Source organism: Lissotriton helveticus, chromosome 3_1, assembly GCF_964261635.1.
Source record: "Lissotriton helveticus chromosome 3_1, aLisHel1.1, whole genome shotgun sequence".
Taxonomy (NCBI): Eukaryota; Metazoa; Chordata; class Amphibia; order Caudata; family Salamandridae; genus Lissotriton; species Lissotriton helveticus.
In genome coordinates, this window is record NC_136061.1 from 1,498,585,212 (window position 1) to 1,498,606,961 (window position 21,750).

At 43.7% G+C, this 21,750-nt stretch overlaps 1 protein-coding gene across 1 annotated transcript in view; it reads right to left on the reverse strand.

Moving 5' to 3' along the window:
* The window catches only part of GRIK4 (glutamate ionotropic receptor kainate type subunit 4), a 596,594-nt gene that overhangs the window by 140,244 nt on the left and 434,600 nt on the right, over positions 1-21,750 (reverse strand). The window contains exons 8-10 of the mRNA XM_078683930.1: positions 19,909-20,013; positions 7,223-7,330; positions 6,086-6,289 (exon numbers count right to left, since the gene is read on the reverse strand). Of these exons, the coding sequence (XP_078540056.1) occupies positions 6,086-6,289; positions 7,223-7,330; positions 19,909-20,013 (417 nt within the window). The remainder of the gene's footprint in view (positions 1-6,085; positions 6,290-7,222; positions 7,331-19,908; positions 20,014-21,750) is intronic.

The window sequence follows — 21,750 nt, forward strand, 5'->3', positions numbered from 1 at the left end:
CGGAGAGAGATCTTGGTGTATCACGGAGGGCCTTTTTTAATGCTTTCAATGCTTTAGTGCAGTTTTTATCGAACCAGCCAGTGGGTCGGTTTGCATCCGGTCGATGGTCTCTGGTCCGTAATCCCTTTAGTTCTGCTTGGATTTTTAAAAAGGAACCCAAGATTTTTGACGGCTCCTCTAATTGTGACAGACAAATGTAGATATCTTCACCTGTTTGTGTTACTAACTTTTTTTAAAGTCCCTTGGGTTCCACCTTATCCCATTTGATGGAATAGCCATTTCTAGTAGCCAGGTTGATCTCTGGCTGATAAAGCAATCTATCCCTTAAATTCTGTTGGATCCCATCAATTTTTACTTTAAAAGAGATCGGGTAGTGATCACTAAAAATAACATCAAGGGTTTCCCATGACATTACTAATCGTGCATAAGTTGCAGTTAAGAAAGTGAAATCTATCGTTGAATTGCACCCTCTTCCATGGAAGGTTGACTGAAACAGGATGGGAGGAGAGCAAAGCTCGTTAATATAAGACAAATTAAAATGAAAAATCATGCTATTCGACATGGCAATTCAACTTCGTCGCTTCAAACAGATGCCTGCGTAGAGAGACCCAATTTTCATGAGTCAACATGCCTGCATTATATCTAATATACCTATACCCTATCAAGCCACTGCGATTCCCCCTTTGCATCATTATATCCTAGCGATGGTTACCACAGATAGTCTCGCCTTTTTATGATTTCTATTTTGATTTTATTCTTATTTGACTGCCATTAGGGTGGTTCATAATTACATCCACACAAGGTGTGCATACATACCACTTATCACACCACGCTAAGATGGCGCCTGATTCTATTAGTTTCCTCTGACCTCAATATGGCCGCCATCCACACTCCCTAAAAGACTTGGTGGTTGGCACTCTAGCTCCTGTACCATGATGTGGACGCTTGACGTTGCACTCCATTTCCGGGGATAACATCAGCAGGTACCGGACTGGTCAGTTACCTTCCCGGAACCGGCATTCAAGGTTAGGTCTTCGCCGAGTGGGTGCAAGTTGCTGTGAGTACCTACACCTCTCTTCTTTAATGCAGCTAATGAGGTAAGATTCACCAAGGTTTTATGATGCTTTAGCAGTGAAAATCACGCTGTTTTATGGTATTGTTCCCTACGTTTTAGGGAATTGACAACGTACCTCACAGGGGTCATAGGCACAGGCCGCCGCATTTGTTGACAGCCACGGCGCCGGACTGCTGGGCCTAGGGGGTCACGCTTGATCCCTCCATATCCCGCGCCTTCTGGTTCATGTCTATGCACCGCACTGTGAGCACCTAGCCTCGGAGGGCCATACCTATGGATGGTCAACGACACGAACCACCTTTCAGGGACATATTGCCCTGCTAACGCTATCACTGAACGCTGGATCCACCACGTCCCAGTCTGCCTTTCGGTTACATTCCTCATTAACTTGCTGTACCTTTGCATTACCCTCCCGATGGCCAACCCTTTTAGGACACATGTTGGATGAACGTGTCCACTTGATGCCGCAATTCCGATGGGGCCAGTCCTATACTTTATCTAGGTGAGTGGCTGCACCTTTCACTACTCTGCTGCTCCACTGCCACTACCAATGCTTTGGTTTGTAATATGCTATATTCTTTGTGCCTTTACGCCATTATTATACTGAACTTTTTATTTTTCCATATGTAATTAGTACCACATTGGTGTGCAAAAAGTTTTTGGATATCATTTACATAATTGGCGATGAGACAATCAGACTAGGATTCGTCATACTATAAGTGACTACTTGTTTTTTATATATTAGTGCTCTTTCCTAGATTGACTACTGCACCCACCGACACCGCACGCCACTGGTGCCACCGGACTGGTAATATTTAGGTTACTACACCTCATTATCAGCCACGTAGTGTAGATTACAACTCTTATTTATAGGTCCTGAAGAATTGCCGCCTGATCCTCTAGGGGACATACTAGGCAAGAAACATATTGACCGCATGACACTTTGAGCAGCTGCCTATAACATTATAATAGACAGTCGCCATCACTCCCTTTTTAACCAGGGTGGGAGACAGGATTATTAAATTAGTTGCCCTGATCCTCCCTCTCCTTGTTTTAACTCACTTTTTTTAGACACCATTACACTACACTTCTATACTTTAGGGCCCCTTACACGCACTCACCTAAACAGCAAGGATTAAAAGATCTCCGCCAAAGAGCCCTCACTGAGAGTGCCTGTCAGGTATTGCAGCACCGACCTGAAGAGGAGCATATCCAATGATGAAGTATGACACCCAGCTGGCTGGGTGTGTGAGGGCCCTAAATCCGAAAGGAGGAATTCCCCATCCTCCTTCTTGGTAGTCAGTCAATTGCACTTCTTCCCCAGTCACTTTTGGTCTCCTTAGGAACTGCATACTCCGTTTTGATCTTGCTTCTATCTCCTTCCACTGATATTTCTAGCCATTTCTATCTAACAGGTCCATGGAATGGGCAATTTGCTACAAAGTTGCTGGCCTCAATGCATGATTTTCCCTGCTTCACCTGTCTTTTTACTTTTCATGTCAAGGAGTGAGGTGTCACTGCGTGAGTATGACCCAAGTGAGAATCTAGAGGCACATGTTCAGGTATAAAAAACAGGTCTTTAGGCAACCTTTCAAATGTTCCAATAACTTGTAACATAACCACTCCAACCTTCACCTTTTGTCTTTAATGTTTTCAATGGAGTAGTTTAACATTGTTTTTAACATAGATAAGAACAGAAAACTCTTCTCAGGTTTAGATAACGTTTGTACAAGGAATTCATCCTTTTCCTCTTAGACATGTGGTGCAACTGTGGTCCTTTCAATAATGCCATGATAGGTGGAGGTGCTGTTAGGGAGAGATGTCTTTAATATGTACTACTACAGGGCTGTGACCTCTAGACTGGCCACTCTGTTACTCACCCTCCTGGTGTTTCTTTTAGTCTGGCTCTTATTATGTGGGAGGTGTGCCTGCAGAGGGATCCTCACCCAAGCCAGAAATGTATAGACCATGATGCCAATATCTATGATGGTAGGCTAGGTCCACTGTCTGTTTTTTCATCTAAAGAATTGAGAAAACGTTTAGTTCCTTCAGAAATGTCCCCCTAAATGTAATTCTATGTTTCCTGGGAAGAAATTGCGTGTCCTGTGGTCAAGGCCGGCTTTAGGGCAGTGCGAATGGTGCAGCCGCACTGGGCGCTGACTTGTTGGAGGGGGGGGGGCGCTGACCTCAAAGGTGGGCGCTGTGTATAGCAATATATTATGCTAGGAGAGATGAGGAACTTTTGTCCTGTGGTACTGAGAGATTCCGAGGAGGCAGTCATGGGGCGGAGGCGGTGCCAAAAGTGTTTGTCGCACCAGGCGCCAACAGCGCTAAAGCCGGCCCTGCCTGTGGTAGTCGGGCAATTATACAGCCCATGTCATGATCAATCCATGGCTTTCTTTGTCTTATGTCAGACTGTCAACGTCTTCAGTTTTGCAGTCCTTGTAGCCTGGGTACTGAAGACTAGCTTGGGTTTTAAGCTGATGTCGGCTCCAAAACACAATGAGTTTTCATGCACCTCCACGAATCCTTTCCTCAACTTCGATCGACCTTCCTTCAGCATTGAAGATGATTTTTGGCGTCAACTGGTCCCAATTACAGTGAGTGTTGCCAAATGAGCTTTTTTCCGATGGAGGTATTCGAACAAGGTTGGCGCTCTTGGGCTGTTCCCTTCTGTGGAGTTGAAACTTCTTTCAGGGATGAATCCATGCCAAACTCAGTAGAGTACTGGAACTGCATCTCTGCATAATGTGGACAGGAGTCCCATCAATGCTGAATAGCTTTCTTGGATCAAAATACATTGCCTGCCTAATATCAGCTTTGTTGTGGTCCCATAGTGGACAGGTGCTACCGACTCAATGTTGATCCGACCATGGAATTTTGTTATTGCAAGAGGGGCAACATTTAAATGGAGTATTTTCAATACTCTCTCCCCAAACAAGTCATTCTTATAGAACCTGGTCCGGGCTATTCAAACTGCTCCATCTCGATGCACTCTAAGCGTTTACATTTTGATGTTGTGGATGGAAGTCCTGATCATTCCTATTCTCTGGTGACAAAACTTTCTAAATTTCTCAATTGCAAGAGAGCACTCAAATCACGCCAGAATGTGATGGTAAAAAAAGAGAACCTAAGTTGGAGTCTGTGCCCTGGAACATTATGGGTTTCATGGAAGGGACTACTGGTCACCTTGAAATTGAAACTCCTTTTCGGAAGTAAAACATTTTTTTAACATTCCAATCCCTAACATCAGATGCCACAAGAGTGCACAGCATGTGAATTACAGGTATATGCGGTAAATGCTACTTTCTCTCAGTTGTTTAGAAGATCTGCTGTATGGAGACATGGAAACAGGGCCAGCTTTAGCTCTGGTTGAACTCGGTGGGACAAGTGCCCCAGCCCAAACACAGGACGATTGCCTTATGCTCAGCTAAGGTAAAGCACTAACAAGGGCATGTCTGCAAAGGAGCAGGGTTAATGTCTGAGCGCTGTAGGCCATATGCCATTCACTATTCCAGCATTAGTGCATTTGCTTGAAAGACCTTGAAAGTTACAACGCAAATACTGTCCAAGAGAGGCGTAGAGGCTGCAACAGAGATGCAACATGTTTCTGGGGCATGGTGTTAAGAGTGTTGGGTTGACAACCTCTTTGGACACAAAATAACGATCTCTTGACGGAAAGATTTGTGAGGTATCGGAGTTTTTTTTATATTAGGCTGGTTTGCCAGCAGTTTCTGAAAACACCTTCCCTTCATCTCATGGATGGATCAGCTAAAAGTCATGCTTTTTCGGTAAATAGGCCATGCCCCTTTCCATTTTCAAATCAACACCTTTAAAAAGTAGACCAACATAGATGCAGGCACAAATGGACATCCAATATAAACAGGTAAGAGCAAAACAACTATTATGCCTTCTATTCTGTAGCCAGAAACTGAAAAAACTGTTTATTTGGTAAATCAGGTTTTCAGCTTTAGTAATACGTGTTTGCAAATAAATGGATGCAGTTTGGTAACAGTGGTGAAAATAAACCAAAGTCATATTTCATAAGCCCTTTGGATGGCTTTGATTTGGGATTTTAATTAATGCCCTTCACTCCCTCCTAAAAGTTTATGATGCTAATGATGTTTGGTTTTATAGACAGCCACCTGGTGTCTATAAGAACTGTATTGGTGGCGAAACTAACTGGATGACGCATCTTCTTCAGTAGAGTTATCCAAAGGAGCTCCATGAGGCCAACTCTCGGCCAAATTTCTTGAGGTTTGTGTAAATTATTTTCTGTTACATCGATTGCCCATTAATTCTTATAAGTGGGTGTCCCGAACAGCTGCTGGACCTACGTTGGGCACGGCTGCTCTAGGCTAGGGTGATACTGAGGATCTGAAAAGAGTTAATCATGCAGCCCTCCCAAATAGTGGTGCTGACTCATTTTCACACTACTTCTGGCTCCAAGTGCCCCTGTCGAAACACCACCTCATCTTGGCTTGTGAATGCACAATCTACTTGGAGACAGCCAGCTAACTACCAACTAGCTGTAGAAGCTCAAAACGTGTCTAGAGGTGCATCTTCAGTTGAACCCCCTACATGCATTGCTTTTGTTTTTTGCAGTTTTATATAGCCTGAACTTGACCCGAAGGTATTGGAACGCTTTTACGTGAGCATCAGTTACATTACACAAGGACACATTTTTTTATTAGGTAAGTGATGCGCCTAGAATCACAGAATGTTGATCCGACGCCGAGACTCTAACCTGGTTCCCTAGTTCTAAAGTCGGCAGATCTAGCCGTTATGCCACACCTTCTTCCCCGTTTTTTTTTGAGGGGGGGTGATGGATAGGGCGCTCAAACATAATGTGCATGGTGTGAATCGTACCCTCCCCGCCCCCAGTCTGATTCAGCCCACTCCTTGGCTGTGCGCGCCGCGCCGTTATTCTCTACCTAAGTTAGCGCTCCTTACGTAACCGTGCGTAAAAGACGTGAGTGCTGCTCTCGAGGCAGCGCGAGGGCCACTTACCCGCGTGATCAGCTCTCCCACCATGCCGGTCCAGCTGCCGTTGGCCTCGGGCACGCCGTAGACGCCGTCCGCCACCAGCCGGATCTCGTAGTTGAAGCGCAGAATCTCGGCTAGCTCCTGGAGCATGTCCACGCAGAAGCCCTCGTAGCGCTCGTTGCCCTTCAGGTCCTGCTGGTTGCCCTTCAGCATCAAGTATGGGTTTTCCTGCGGAGAAACTGGGATGCGTCATTTCCCCTTTCACAGGGTTCGCGCTCTCCAACCAACCTCACCTGCGCCTCGCGCCATCACGCACCTGAGAGTCAAAAGCATAGCACGTGGTGTTTTACTTGTCCGCACAATCAGAAATAATAAAAAATATCGTGCTGGCGTTATTTTTATGGAAATTCCTCTTTGGCTTCTTTGTTTTTAATCATTTTAGTTAATAAAGTCGGGCGTCTGAGGTCAATTTGAGACCTGTGGTACTCTCCTCCAGGCGCCAGAAATCTCATTGTAATTTTACATAAAAGATAAAGCATACAAGATTTGAATGCATAATAAAAATTCGAGTTTCAAATAAACACGTAAAAAAAAATTAAACATTAACAGGAAGAGGAAGAAAACAAAAGAAAGGCTGAATTGAACTAAAATGAGGCCTAAGTGTCCTGGGACTCTTGCAGATAATCAGTTCTTGTATTCTGAGTAAACACTGATGGGGATCTGGGAAGTCAGTGCCTCTGGAAGAAGGGGCAGAGCCAGTCTCATTAACTGGCATGTGACTATCTATCCTGACTGATGGTTGAAAGGTACCAGCATGTCAGGGATGCTCACAGTTATCCTTTTAGACCGGTGGCAGCCTTTGCGCTCATCTGCTCCCTCCAATGAGCTTCCGCCCTTCACAGAGAGCGCCTCTTCAGCCTGCTTTCAGGATGCAAACACGGCGACAGCCTCTCATGCTCCACTGGCTGCTGGGAGAGTCCCCCAGCTGCTTCGGAGCCCAGCAAATGTCACTGTACATTTCCGCATGAATCATCGCCACAGGCTTAATCTGCATTGTCAGGAGTTCTTATCTCGGCTGTAATGAGAGGTCCCTGACACACTGAGTGCTTGCAGAATTAGGGCAATCACACCAGAGGGCTTCCCTGAGGAGCCCACACTTACCAAGATGGTGGTGACGATCAGCGTGGTGTTGAACAGGCTGTCCGAGATGTTGGAGGAGAAGACCCTCGCGTCCATGGTCAACCGGTCGGACACGTGCCACTGGCCAATCTAGGCAGGAATGGTTGTATTTACCAAAGAGCAGGCGAGATCTCAGACAGTATGAACTACAACAAGGTCAAACCTGATCAAAATCACAAGAGCATAAAATAACAGGGGTCCATGCGGGACCAAGCACCCGTCCATCAATCTAACCAGAACAGAACCTAGAGAAATCCTTCCTACATGTAATTCGTGGGATCCTCTAATCCCTGTATAATAGCCCGTCTCTAAAGTGGCATATCTAGCTGCGTGTAATAAAGAAAAGATGCACACACTCATCTGTATTAACTTATTACAGTTAAGTTCTGACATCACAATACCTGCTGCCAGAACCAGCAGCAGGGGTGAAAGGCAGGTCACTGAGCATAATTGCAATATCAAATGAAACAAATAAAAAAGGAACTGCCTTTTCTTTCAACTGATATGTTTTCCTAAAATGAAACAGGTTCACAAAAAGGAGATATTTATGGTAATACGTTTATTGTTTTGCACTCTACAGTTCTTTACTGGAAAGATGGAGTCTTTCCATCCTTCAACACAGCATTAAAAAAATATACATAATTTGCATGAAACTGATCCTAATACCTTTTGGAAAAAACGGCTAGTTGCATTTTAGTGTGCTAAAGTTCACAGTACATGTTCTGCTTTTTTCTGTCTGTAATGAACATGAAAGAGCAGGACATCAAGGATTTAATTAGTTTGTGGGAAAGGCGATGTTGTGACCATGTATCATGGGGAATAAACTACCCTTTGTCATACATTTAAAGTAAATTGCAAGTCACCTGGAGTTCCGTGATCATATAAAGGAAATTTGCTTTCCACCTTGTTCCTCTATATGGTCATCAAACTACTTGGTGACTTGCGATATCCTTATAATGTACCCCAGGGGCCATATTATGGAAAAAGCGCATTTTCATTTTTTGCGCCGGGCGCACCTTTAAAAAGGTGTGCCGGGCGCAAACAGTGAAAATGAGCTCTGTTACAATGAATGCGCTGCCCCCAGGGCAGCTGCAAACTCGTGCTGCCCTGCGGGTAGAGCATTCAGGTGAAAACCGGAGCAGCTGCTTTACAGCCGCTCTGTGTTGTCACTTTGCAGGCAGCACCCGCTTGCAATTTTGAAGGGGATTAGTGATCCCCTTGCAGGTGGGTGCAGCCAGTAACTAAACCCACCTGCAAGGGGATGTCTGGGGGTGTCCATTGGACCCCCCCTTTCCCGCCTCCCGGGGACAGCCATCAAGAAGTGCACTCAAAGTGCTCCATCCTTTAGGTGGTGCACTGTGAGTGTGCCTCCTGCGAGTTCCAATGCCTTTACGCCTGCGTCTGTAATACGGCGCAGGCGCAGAGGCAAAGAGATTCCCTCATTTGCATAGGACACACCATATGCAAATGAGGGAAAGCCCTTGCAGATTGCACTGGTGCTTTGTGTACACCAGTGCTATCGGTATTACATAAGGGGCCGCACAAGCGTCTTTGGCCCCATATGTAATACTAAAGTGTTCCAGGGGTGAGCAAAGCAGGCACAAACACCCGTTGCGCCCCCAGGGCACTCACTGTAAAACAGCCATGGAGGTACTTTGTCGCATAAATACTGTACAACAACTGACTCTCCTTGCTCAGCCTCTAACATTCCCTGATGTCACCACATTCTCAGGAGGAATGTTACACTTAAAGGCTTAGATATAACACATCTCCCTTTTTATAATAATAAAAAATAATGAAAAGAACATAAAACAAATAACAGAAACAATTCATCAAACAAATCTTGATAGAAGTATCTTTATTCACACACACACCGGAGAGGCTTGCGGCACAGGAGATAACAACTGACTCTCGTTGCTCAGCCTCTAACATTCCCTGATGTCACCACATTCTCAGGAGGAATGTTACACTTAAAGGCATAGATATAACAGAAGTGTTGCATCAATGTAGACTAATTCTTTCAAATAAATTGATAGGAAATATGACAGCACAGGGAAGAATTACATGTGATATATAATAGGCATACCCCATTCAAAACACCACATATCTCAGTGAAATAATGTACCTAATACTAGAGGGATCTGCTTATATCCAGCACTATTGAAGAGTCAAGAGTCCCACACGCAACATTAGGACTCATCCGCTCTCACCAACGTTGAAAACAGGTGCAGCAATGCCAAGCTAATGACAGATTGTGTGCTTCACCAATAGAAATGAACAACAATAGCTGTAAGAACATCATTGTACTAACATTGACGGGATAGCCATTACCCTGTGCTAAAGACCAAGATGCAATCCTATATCAGACTTACACCAAATTCTTCAACACACGGAATATAAATGTCTCTATTACTTACCTGTAGTTTAATTACTCCAGTTCAAACTTCCTGTCCCAGTCCTTACTAGCATGAGGTGTGTGCGCCTCCCAGAGAGGCATTCCGCTATCCACCTAACATGCGCCCTCTCTTCTTAAGATGGGAGACTCTGCTCCCGCTCCAGTCACTACATTCCAAATCTGCCAAACAAACTCATGATTAAACTACGCAAGCCCCCAACAGATAAAGCCATAGGTTTACTTCAAAATGTTGAGCGGGATGTGCAGACTGGCAGGAGGAAGGTGGACTCATGGGAATGAGATTACCAGTAATTAATTGAAGCATTACCTCCTCAACCAATTCCTCATCCTAGTTCTAAGTTGAATCTAAACCCAATGAGATATATGCAACATCTAAGGAAAGCACAACACTGTAAAGACTAGCTACACACAAGTGTAACCCAAAAAAGTGTAATAGTTAGCCCCACTAACATGTAGTTTGAATGACAACACATGATAACAAAGTCTCCGCACCGCCACCACCAGGTAGATGGAACAAGTCAGAGGGAGCAGCCCAGACGCAGCAGCACAACAGACATGCCTGTCTAAGGAAGTGATAGCCTCTAGGGAACAAAACGTTAGAAAACAACACAAGCATGCCAATCTCTCAATAAGAAAAGATGGAGAAGAGAACACTCAGAGCAAGGCGATCACAAATGAACAGGCAATACCCATGAGAATGACCACGGAACATCAAGTATTCCAGCTTCTCACACTTCAGGCAGAGGCGAGGAATATCTGAAGGAGAATGGATGGAGACAATAGTCTATGAGACTCTGACCCCAGATATCTAATCTGAAAGTTGAAGGTATTTGAGAGGCATAGGTTACGAAAAGGAAGACAAGGAGATGTGGAGGAAATAGGAGCACCCAGTACCCAGCAAAAGACAGGAATAGCAGAAGACAAACCACACCTACTGTAGCAAGTGTGTAACCTACAAAACAGTCCACACCAAAGCCCAATGAATCAGACACAGGGAATAGGACAAGGGAAGAAAGATAAAAAAGGAGGTCCCACTTTCGAGGGAAGAGAAAACTGACCAATTTCCATGCACCCGGACCTGAAAATAAGTGCAATAGAGAGGAAGTAAGCAACGGCCGAAAAAGTAAACATTTTCGTGGAGGGAAAATTAAGCACTCTGTTTAGGGTAGTTAACACCTTCTAAGGTGGACAGAATCCAAGAGAGGAGAGGAAAGCCTGGCAAAGAGTGTCCACTAGCACATTAACCACACGGAGGAAGACCCAGCAAAAGATGCCTCTGAGCACAATAATCAATACAGAGAAGATCGGTCGACTAAACAAGATGGGAACCCAGTCCAAGAGCAAATCAAGCTGGACACTGCTACATGGTTCTCAGGACCTGAGAAAATCTGAAGGGCCACAGAGGTCACCAATACATTGTCAGCAGCCGTAACCTCCACCACCCAGAGGTGAAAAGAAATCACTGAGGATGAGAGAGAGAGGCAGACAATTCACACTTTTGACCAAACCAAAGTTCGAGGTGGGACAAAAGCTAGCACCCAACCTCAGGCTCGAATAATAAGCAGGAAAGAAAACGAGCTCCAGAATGGTCAGTTGAACCTCCCTGGGACATCGTTACCGCAGCAACCTCCTTTTGACAAGAACAACAGTGGGAGAGGTGCAATGAGCAGCATACTACTAGGCCCCATCAATGAAAGTTGTGAGAAAATCCAAGCCCCTAAGCAGTCTTATCTAAAGAACAACAAAGAAAGTAGCAGTGCATATGAAAGGCATCCACAAGAACCTCAAAAACGTATACGCCTTTGATGTAACAGACTGGTCCAGAGGGTTAGAATACACAAGGACCAATTGAGGTGGATGGGTGCCTCATGAGAAGAACCATCCAAGAAAGGAGCCAATACCAACAGGAAGACATTGGGCGTTGACTCAGGCCAGAAGGGTAAAACCTGGATCGTACATGTGTAAAGATGTAGGAAATGAAGGCACTGGAAGTGACAGATCAAATTAAGGGATACATCTTGCAGATCCAAACAGCCTTCACATACTATGCCAGCACCGCTCAAAGAAGGCTCCATAAGTCAGTACTGGTGAAAGAAATCAGCAAAACACACCTCTAAACAGCTATTGAAAGCCAACACAGGTCTCCCAACCACAAAAACTAAAACAGACCTCCCCCACCCTTTCCTATAAGAATGGCACTGAAAAGAACACCCACTGGACAGTAGAACCTCTGCTGGATTAGAGCACTGCCCACCCAAGGCCAATTTGATGGCAGAGAGTTGACCAACATCTAGTGATGGAATGAATTGTGGAAGTTCATCTGATATCCCACATGCCACACTGTGAAGAACCGGTATACCAACACTGATGACTGCACAAACAACAAGGACTGTAAATCACCTCCCACAGAGAGCCCAGTGCATTAGAGAACGCTAGGAACGCCAAGTAGATATGGAAGAAGGTTGCATGCCCACACACATCCAATGAGATGGATCCTTGAAGATGAGCGATAGAAGGACCGCCTTCAATAAAAGCAGAAGCAGGCATAACAGACATCTTCAAGACCAGAAGAGCAGAATATCACTAGTTACTGGGAATCCCAATTAAACAAGGTGATCCAAGACAAACAAAACAGCTCAGAGCCCATTGGAGAGAGCTTCATGATGGCTGCCACCATAGTACAATGTTGAGCAATATCTATTCCACGATTGATCAGTGTGGGAGGTGCCACTGGTCAAGGCAGAACAGAACACCAAGATGGACAGACTAAACCTTTTCAGACAGCTGCAGAAGTTTGTTTGAGTTGGTGTCACTGACAGGCCCTGACTGAAGGAACAGGAATCCAACCATAATGCAACAGTTAAGTAGCAATAGACTCAGACAGTAGGGTGTAAGGGAATAGCAATCTCAGTAGATTAACCCAACCAGTGCAGCAGGCTGCCATTAGAACAACACTAGGTGGCAAGGAGCCTGGAATGGCAGGTAGCCAAAGAAACAAAACGGCAGTGGAGCAAGGACCACACACCCGATGCATTGGACAATAGGAGCAGGGATCTGGTGGAAAGAAAGCAGAAGAACCAAAAGGAAAAAAGTGAGGTCAACCAGACAATCAGCAGCCACAAGACTCCTGACCATGGAGCATGCCAGTTCCAATAAGCCTTGCAAAAGTAGCAAGCTAAAGCGCTCACAAATCCACCACAGACAAGGACCTCTCATAGTGAGAAGGACAAAAGAAGAATCATCTCTTGTGAATGATATCATGCACTAGAGAGACCGCTGAAACACCTTGTGAGTGAACTGATCCTCAAGTTGAAAACGGACCATGACGAAAGCAGGACTTGAAGCTATATTAGAATTTCTGGCTCCAACCAGTGAACAGCAGGCCGAAAAACCCTAACTGCTATTGTTTCATGGCCTTCCCTCTTATAGAGAGCCATAGACATCAACCACTAATCCACACATAAGTTTAGTTGCATCCGAAGCATAGGTCGCTGAAGCTGACTAAAAGCAATGAAGATGTACACGTTAGAGGTAGATTGGAGATTGTGTTGTGAGAATGGGAGAGAGCTGAAAAGTGACATAGCTACAATGACATGGCGCTCTTCAGTTCTCTGCCTGCGCTGGCACACTCGAGGCTATGTAGCGCCAACGCAGGCACCATTGCCCCATGGTGCAAGGCTGCCCGAGTTGCCAGCAGGATTCTTTTTGTGCAGGAAGGTAGCCCTTTGAGGTGTATTCCTCTTTCTATATGAGATGCAGAATGCAGCACACGTGGTATAAAGCTATTCTTCCTTGTTACGTGTTACTTGGGAAGGCGCACAATTTTGACACATTCCCATGTTTAGTAGCTTTAGTAAATCTGGGCACGTGCTAAAATCCATTTGTGGATGAATGGGAATGCTCATACTTTACCTATGCAATGCCTTCCAAAAGGAAGGTAAGCAAGGCAGTTTTATGTGCTTTGTTGCGTTACTTTGTATTTACTAAACCACGCATAACAGCTTCGCATGGCTTAGCAAATACCAAATATGGTTTTGCATTCGGGCTGCGCCACAAAAGTAATGCAACCCTGGCACAAAGTCATACTAAATCTGTCCCTAAATACCTATCAATGAACTCTCGACAAGAGCACAGCAGGGAAATGTCACAATCACAAAAACATGAGTTGCAACGGGGTGAACTCTGGGATATATGCCCACATGCATCATTGAGAATTGCATTTGAAAACGGTGCGAATCGCAATTTTCGGCCGTTTGCGAATGCATTTCTGAAATTTTGGATGCATCATGCTTTTCGCAATTTTAGGAATCGCAACCATGTTGCGATTTCTAAAATTGCGTTTGCATTTAAGAAATCGCAATTTGAGATTTCTTAAATGCAATGCATGATAATCTTTAAATAGAGAATTCGCAAATTGGAAGGGGTAAATTAGCATGAAGTTAAACTTCATGCTAATTTACAGAAAACTTTTAAGCATGCACAAGTTACATATTTGAAAGTTTTAATTTACACACACACATGTCCTTGGGGCATGTGTGTGTGTAAATGCATTTAAAGTTAAATTTCAGGGGTGCAGGGAGGGGTTCTTTGGACCCCCCCCCTGCACCCTTGAAATTGCATTCACATTTTGCAAATTCGCAAATTGAAAATCGCAAAATGTGAATGCCTTCCCATTCAGGAATCAATGGGAAGGTTTTCCTTAATTGCGATTCGCAAACTGTGAATCGCAATTAAGGAAAAATAAGGAATCGCAAAAAAAGTTGCGATTTTTTCATGCATTGCCGTTTGCAATATCTAAATTGCGATTCCTTAATTTTCGCAATTTAGGAATCGCAAACGGCAACAATGATGCATGTGGCCGATAGTCTCAAGTGTGAAACCTTCCATCATAAGGACCCAGCTCATTTGTAGATTTGTCAGATTTACACACTACTCATGAATACGGACTTGGATGAGGAAGTGGTTGAGAATCTAATGTATCTCACAGTGAGGATATACCCTAATTTAATTTAATTTAATTGCAGGTTTATATAGAGCTAGGAATCGACTCCCGGAGGAGTATCTCCACGCTTCGACCGCTGGGGAACCCGTCCTGGCTCACCCTGAGAGATGGTCCCTGATGGGTATCTCTAAGGTGCAACCAAGCATCCCCGGCGATCTGGGGGGCCGTTGTGAAGATGAGGCAAGCTGATGCCCAGAGTTGCCGAGTGTGGTTTCTGACTAGAGTAGGCACCGAGGCGAGAATTATCGAGTCCGCTGACCCTGGTCCACGACCCTGCCGCGTCGGGAATCGAACCCTGGTCCCAGGCCGTTCTCTGCTTACGGGTCTGCCGCCTCTAACCAGTGAGCCACACTTCTCCACGCAAACACTAAGGCACAGAGTGAATTTATCCATCTATTGCGAGAGGGAGATACGTGATGCCCAGTAATAAACACCACAAGCAACCTCACAACCCGCTTTAAGCACTCGTCCTATACCACAACACTTGTAGAATCATTCGCATTATGATGAAAGAATAGGCAATATGAAGAACTGTAACACTAGAACAAATCGTATCCAGACAACGAACAATCACTACAGCACAAGAAGCAGCCTCTGATCAACACTGAAAATATACAACATGAAACTCCATGCCTCTGGCTGGAACTGTAGACTGGGCACTGCAGGAAGCTACTAAAGCAGGCACTATGGAATCATCTCAAATTAAAAGTTCACAGTCAGATGTGCAATATCATGCATTGCAGTACAGGAAACAATTCTGTATTATTTACATACAGAGTGAATCTACATTAAAACTACAGCACAGGGATTTATTTTATTAACAACAAATACGAGGACCATAACTCTGTATTTTATTTCTTGCACACATTTCTAGAAAAGATGGCCACAAGGCAAATCCCACTACAAACAACCGAACAGTACCCTTTGTGAGTCTGTCAGGCGCTTGCCAGATTCTTGGAGAGCGAGGCATGTCCTTGACAGATGTTGTAAGGAGCCCACTGCTTATACTGTTGAGTACCCAGGCTGTCCAGCCTAGATATCACTTCATGTCGCTTTTTTCACCTCCCTAAACTTTCTGTTTCTTTTTCTCACTCTTGCATGTTCTTCTTTAACCCTGCTTACCCTCTTTGTTAGTTTTCTTGCCTTTTGCCTCCTTCTTTTCCCTTTTTCTGACGTTCGCTCTTTTGATCTGGTCTGATGAGGGGAAGTGAGTCTTGGTCACCAAAAATGAGTGTTGGTGCCCACCACTATCACAAATTTAGCACTGGTTTCCTCACCTTTCAACATTGAAGGACTCGAGACCAATACTGAAGCACTGGTGCAAAACCGGCCCCCACCATTGTAAAACCGGCCCCTATCCTTCCAGCCTCCTGGGGAAATGTCAGATGCCCACTGCCGCCAGTCCAGCCATGAGTGTAGGGGACACTTTGTAATTATATACTTTTAGGTCTTCCTTTTCTCTTTGATTGGCTGTTCATTCCAAGATTCCACCGGTTCACTCCGCTTCCTGGCCCTTTCAATATATAATTTTGAACTTCAACCATGGATGCAGCTTTATTTTTGAAACCTATGCCAAAGACTGATGGTGAAAAATCCTCATCGAATTGAACAACTCAAAGGAGAAATCTGACCGACTGCAAGCGTGTATAGGGTACATAGGCCTGTTAATGCTACTTGCTCCAGATGAACTGCAGTTAGATGTCCAAGGTCAAAACAGAACACATCTTTTCACTCCTGTCCAATTTACATCAGAGGTTTGCAAATCTGCAACATTTTATCGCTCAAACTTCCTCTAATGCTCGCTTAACTCCACACAAATAACCACCAGCAGAAAAAAATAGCACATAGTATTAAATAACTTTTTAGGAGAATCAAATGTGCATTTTTTGGTTGCAAAAAGAGAGTTACAATTTATGCAGAAGATGAATCTCATTTAATTTTTTCACTGTTATGTTTAGCTGATGGCGCACGCATTTTCTCGATCAGGATAAAAATGTGTACAGACTAGTATAAATTATGTACTGAATACTGTACACAATTAAAACATGGCCCATTTCTGCAGGCGAAATTGTATAAAAACAGGCTAGCTGATGATAACAGAATCTGAAAATGATCTTGAATGAGCCCAATCCAAAATTTTAACCAAATTGTAAAAAACAAAAAAGCAATTTTGGTTTGCTACAACTTGTTGACTTGTTTCAAATGTCATGGCCTTTCCTTGGTCTTTCATCACAGAGGATAAAAGAGCACTTGCATGTGTCTGATGGTCAGAAGAGTTTCCAACGACTGTGTCTCTTCTGTAGCTCTAACTGACTTCAAAATAAATTGTTTGTGGACAGGGATGCTTGTGAGTGAGACCACATGTAAGGGAATCTCCTGGTGAAAATAAGAATTTTACCCTTGCTAATAGAGAAACAAAGGTTTCAAATTCTCAAAGCCTTGCAAATTGTGTAAAGCAAAAATGTGCATAGCAACAGTGGTGGCTACAAATATTAAAATATGGTGATGTGCTATGGCGCAAAACTCTCCATATACTGCTCCTTCGGGTGTGCACCTCTCTCCACAATCAGCTTCTATGAGCAGAAATGGGAAGGACTTCCTTCCTGCTCAGTGGACATAAATAGAACTAATCAGGGAGCTGCTCTCATGCTGAGAGCAGCTCCAAGATTGGTGGGAGAAGGCCAACCCAGCGCTCATTTTGAGGCCGGAGGCCTGTTTCACAGCCAGGGGATTTCTGGCTTTACAGTGCGCATGTCAGGTCGGCTGTAGCAATAGAGCTGTCCAACCTGACATGCACACTTCAGGCGAAGCTGTAATCCTGCAATTGCAGGATTCAACCCCACCCCCTGCCTTCGCACTTTAACGTTTATCTTCATGAAGACTAGGATTGGCAAAACAGTTTGAAGCATGTTAATTCCATTAATTTTCCCTATACTGCATTTAGTAGTCCACCCTGCCCTTTTGATCCATAAGGGCAAATAAAAGCTAATAATTTGTTTTCTCTCCACAATTTGTAACTCTTTTACTGGAACTGGCAGTCATTGTATATCTAATGAAATTCCAGGCCATTAGCCAGTGCTCACCAGTAAAAACAAATGGGAGGACCTGTTGTGTATAGAAAATGGATGCTATTGACATGAGTGTTCAGAAAAGGTTAATTTTCCAATTTTTATCTGACAGCACTATTCACTTATTGCATTGAAGCTAGAGGTGGGTGAGCATGGTTTGAGCAAAAAGTCTACTTCTGGCTTAGCTGGAGGTCCTCGTGGGACCTCAAGCCTAAAAATGAACCATGCCTTAGTGTGATTTCTGGCTCCCGCCCTCTTGCCTCAATTCCTATTTTCTCGAAAATCTTCTTGTTTCAAATTAATTCAAAGTGAAATACATGGATTTGTTTAACACCCTGCACTGATGTAGCTCCTCAAAGAATTAAGGACAAAGAATTAATCTTTGATGTAAAATGAGCAAGAGAAAAAGATACCCATCTAGGAAATTGTCAAACCCACTTTCTCTGCTTGACCAAATTGTGTGATCCTAGGCAAGTGCCTTTTTTCACTTTGCCTCTTTTTCTTTCATCATCACATGTGAAGCACCTTGAATTACATCAGTTCAGGATGCTTGCTGAGGCAAAACTTTACTTGTATATGTTTTAATAGACTGTCATGTTGCTTTAGGTATAATAATTGCCTACACCACGTATGGATTACAACAACTGACTGGCCTCAGGTGCATTAAGGGCATTGCCGTAAGGACAGTAGAGCAAGGGGCCCAGGTGTTTTTCAGTGCATGTTTAGATGCTATCACCTCTAATAAATGCTACTCAATGCATTGATACCATCTAATGCACTAAAATGAAATGCTTTGGCATGTTAAAGAAACACACTTTTTTATTTTTATTTTAAAGGACCTTTATATTATTGATATCTATTGCCCAGTTTACATGTAAAATGTGTTGGAGGGTTGTCTTGAATTAAGGCTCTTAGAGCCAAGCCAGACGCTTAGCCCTGCTTTGGCTCAGCCGGGCTCTCCGTTAACTTGCTGGCTCGCCACCTCTCTTTGAAGCAGCCGGATGGTGACGTGCACCACCATTTATACATCTACTTCATTACCTAACTAGTTCTTTTTTATAAACCTCCTTCATGGATTTTTGTCTGTGAAGAAATAGTAAAACACACATTTACTCTGTAGATTATTTATATATATTAGCAGTTACAAAGGCACTACAGCAAAGTATTAATAACAAACTAACGTATATATTTACATAGCACTTGATATGTTAACCATAGCCATTTTAAAGCACTGTAAAAAACGAGGGGCATATTAGCAAAGGCGATATCGCCGCTTTAGCGGGACTTTTTCCCGCGAAAGCGCTGATATTTTTATCGCCCTATTAGCAAGATGTCGCTAACAGCAGTTAGCAACAGCTTGTAGGCGATAGCTACAGGATTGGGGCTCGTTTTGCATGTCAGCGATATTTATCGCTAATGACATGCAAAGCAGGCGTACCCAACCTGTTAGCGACTACACAGCTATTGCCTATTAGCAAAGCAGGCGAAGCGATAAAAAAACTCGCGCTACGCGCGATTATCGCCAAAACCTAACGCCTCTTCAGACCACTTCTTAACCTGTATATCCAATAGGAGGTGGATATTCAGGTTAAGTCCCCATTAGCGATGATGCATGAATATCGCTGGATTTCCAGCGATATTCACCCATTGAGCCGCTATCGCCAGATATTTTATCGCTTCGGAGATAAACATTGCTAATAGCACGTTATCTCTGCGATAATATCTGGTGATAGCCAGCGATAAAAAAAAATGCGCTAAGCACATTTAGCGATAATTATCGCTATTTGTTGCTAATACGCCCACAAGAGTTTATTAAAACTCGTCTCAATGAAACACATTTAATCCACCTGTGAAGGAGGAAAAGTCGAGTCAACCTTCCGAAATTCTAAACTGATCTCTTCAGAATACCCTCAAATCCCAGAAGAAGGTGTGCTGCCTCGAAGTGCTTTGTTAATTAGGAAACAACAATGCAAGAAGGAAACATGAAGGAGAATTTAAGCTATTGTGAAGCTCTGGGAAAGGAAAAGGTCTATTACTTTTCATTTTGTTTGATTTCAGAATTCAAGAAACTCTTTATTTTACTGTGATACTCTGATAAACTACAACAATAAGTCAATAAATGTAGATTGCTTTAGAGATCTTTAGAAGGCGCAACGCATTGCCAACATTCATTGCTCCTTACCTGTCTGAAGCCGTTCCTTGTGTACTGAAGAATCTTCAAGGCATAATTCGACCTCTGACCTTTGCTGTTGAATTCAATGTGGCCGGTGAGACCTTCCAATTCTACCTGTCCAAGAGAGAATGAGTTACAGCACCATGCTGGGTTCACCTCAACACCCCCGGGGAGCTCGACATTACCCACCGGACAGGTTGCACGCGTTTCCAGTGCATGACCCTAAGCGTTGTATTGCCCAATGTAAATTTTGCCAGATACCGCACTGTACACTATGCTACACCTACCTGTTTGGGGTTCCCATTGAGCCTAGTTAATCAACGGACAACCATACAAAGCAACCAAGCAAGGTGTCAACCCCCATTCCACCTGCCACAACAGACATATGCATGTCTTTAATCCAGAAAACCCCTTCCAGATACTCCCTTTTCTTTGTGTAAATTCATAAACCACCTTGGACAATGACCACATTCACAGCATTACCCAAAAGCAACACTGCCACAACAGACCCATGCATGCATTAAATCCACAATGCACCTTCTTTGTGGATCTTACTCAATGTATTAAAAAATGACCTACAAAACGCTGCTATGCATGGCATTAATTGATAAACTGTCTTAACAGGAATCCTAGGTGATATTAATCCTTCAACCACTTTCAACATGGGTCATGTGCCTGTGTCAACCCATAAACCACCTTCCACGAGGACCATGTTCAGGTTGTTAACCCACAAACTGCTACCACATTCACCATAGGCATTTGACAAAGGCCAAATGAAAAGTTCTCACCGATAATTCACCTAAAAAACGTCCAAGTGTATGGTGTTAACAAATAAAACATTTACCACGTGTGCTGCGTGCACTGTGCTAATCCGTAGACCACTTTTTATAAGGAGCTCATACTTGGTTTTAATCACTAAACTAACAATAGATCCATGCAATGTTTCAACCGATAAATCATCTACCACAAGACACCCCCTCTTTCCCCATGGCGTTAGGCTATAAACTACCTTCGACAAGCGAAGCATATGTAATGTTAACCGATAAATCAACTTCTCTTTTGCCGCTGTGCATGGTTTTTTCATTACACCAACTTTTAAATGTTCCCCATAATGTGGTTAACACGTAAACCACCTTCTACAATGAGTACCTTCAAAATGTAAGCCAAACATTCACATTGTACAACAATCCGATGAATTATCCCAACCCACAAATAATTCCACCCATTGTTACATGCTTTGTATTATCCTAAACAGCCGCCTTTTAAAGAGCCCATGGATTGTCTTAAACAATCTACCCCTTCAAATCTACCCCAGTGCCTTGAATTAACAAAAAACACTATTTGCATTGACCGAAATCAATTGGAACCGATTAACCAACCTTCCTGAAAACCGATGTGTCTTGTTAAGCAAAGAACCACCCTTTACAAGCCCAAGTACAGCAAGGTGTAGACGTTTTGATGGGGCCCATCCTGGCTGTTAACCCCTTAGGTCTCTCGTCAACACCATTTACCCGTAAACCATCCACGACAAGGCCTCATTGCATGTAGCAAGTGGGCCACCTCCGCAAATGCCATTGGGCCCGATGTGTAACAATATGCCACCTTCTCCAAGGCCACATGTGTTGTGTTAACCGCTAGCAAACAGCTTCCAGAGCATGATCTTAACCAATAATCTACGTTCTACAAGTAAGCTTTGCATTTTGGTAGATAATAAACTATTTTACCCAAGATTCATAATACTGGTGTACACCCGAGCAAAAGCCACAAGCCACTGCCAAAGGATTTTATCATTTTTCTTGCCTGGAAGGAGCCTGACGCTCTGCCATAGCGGACAGGACTGCCCCAGAGACT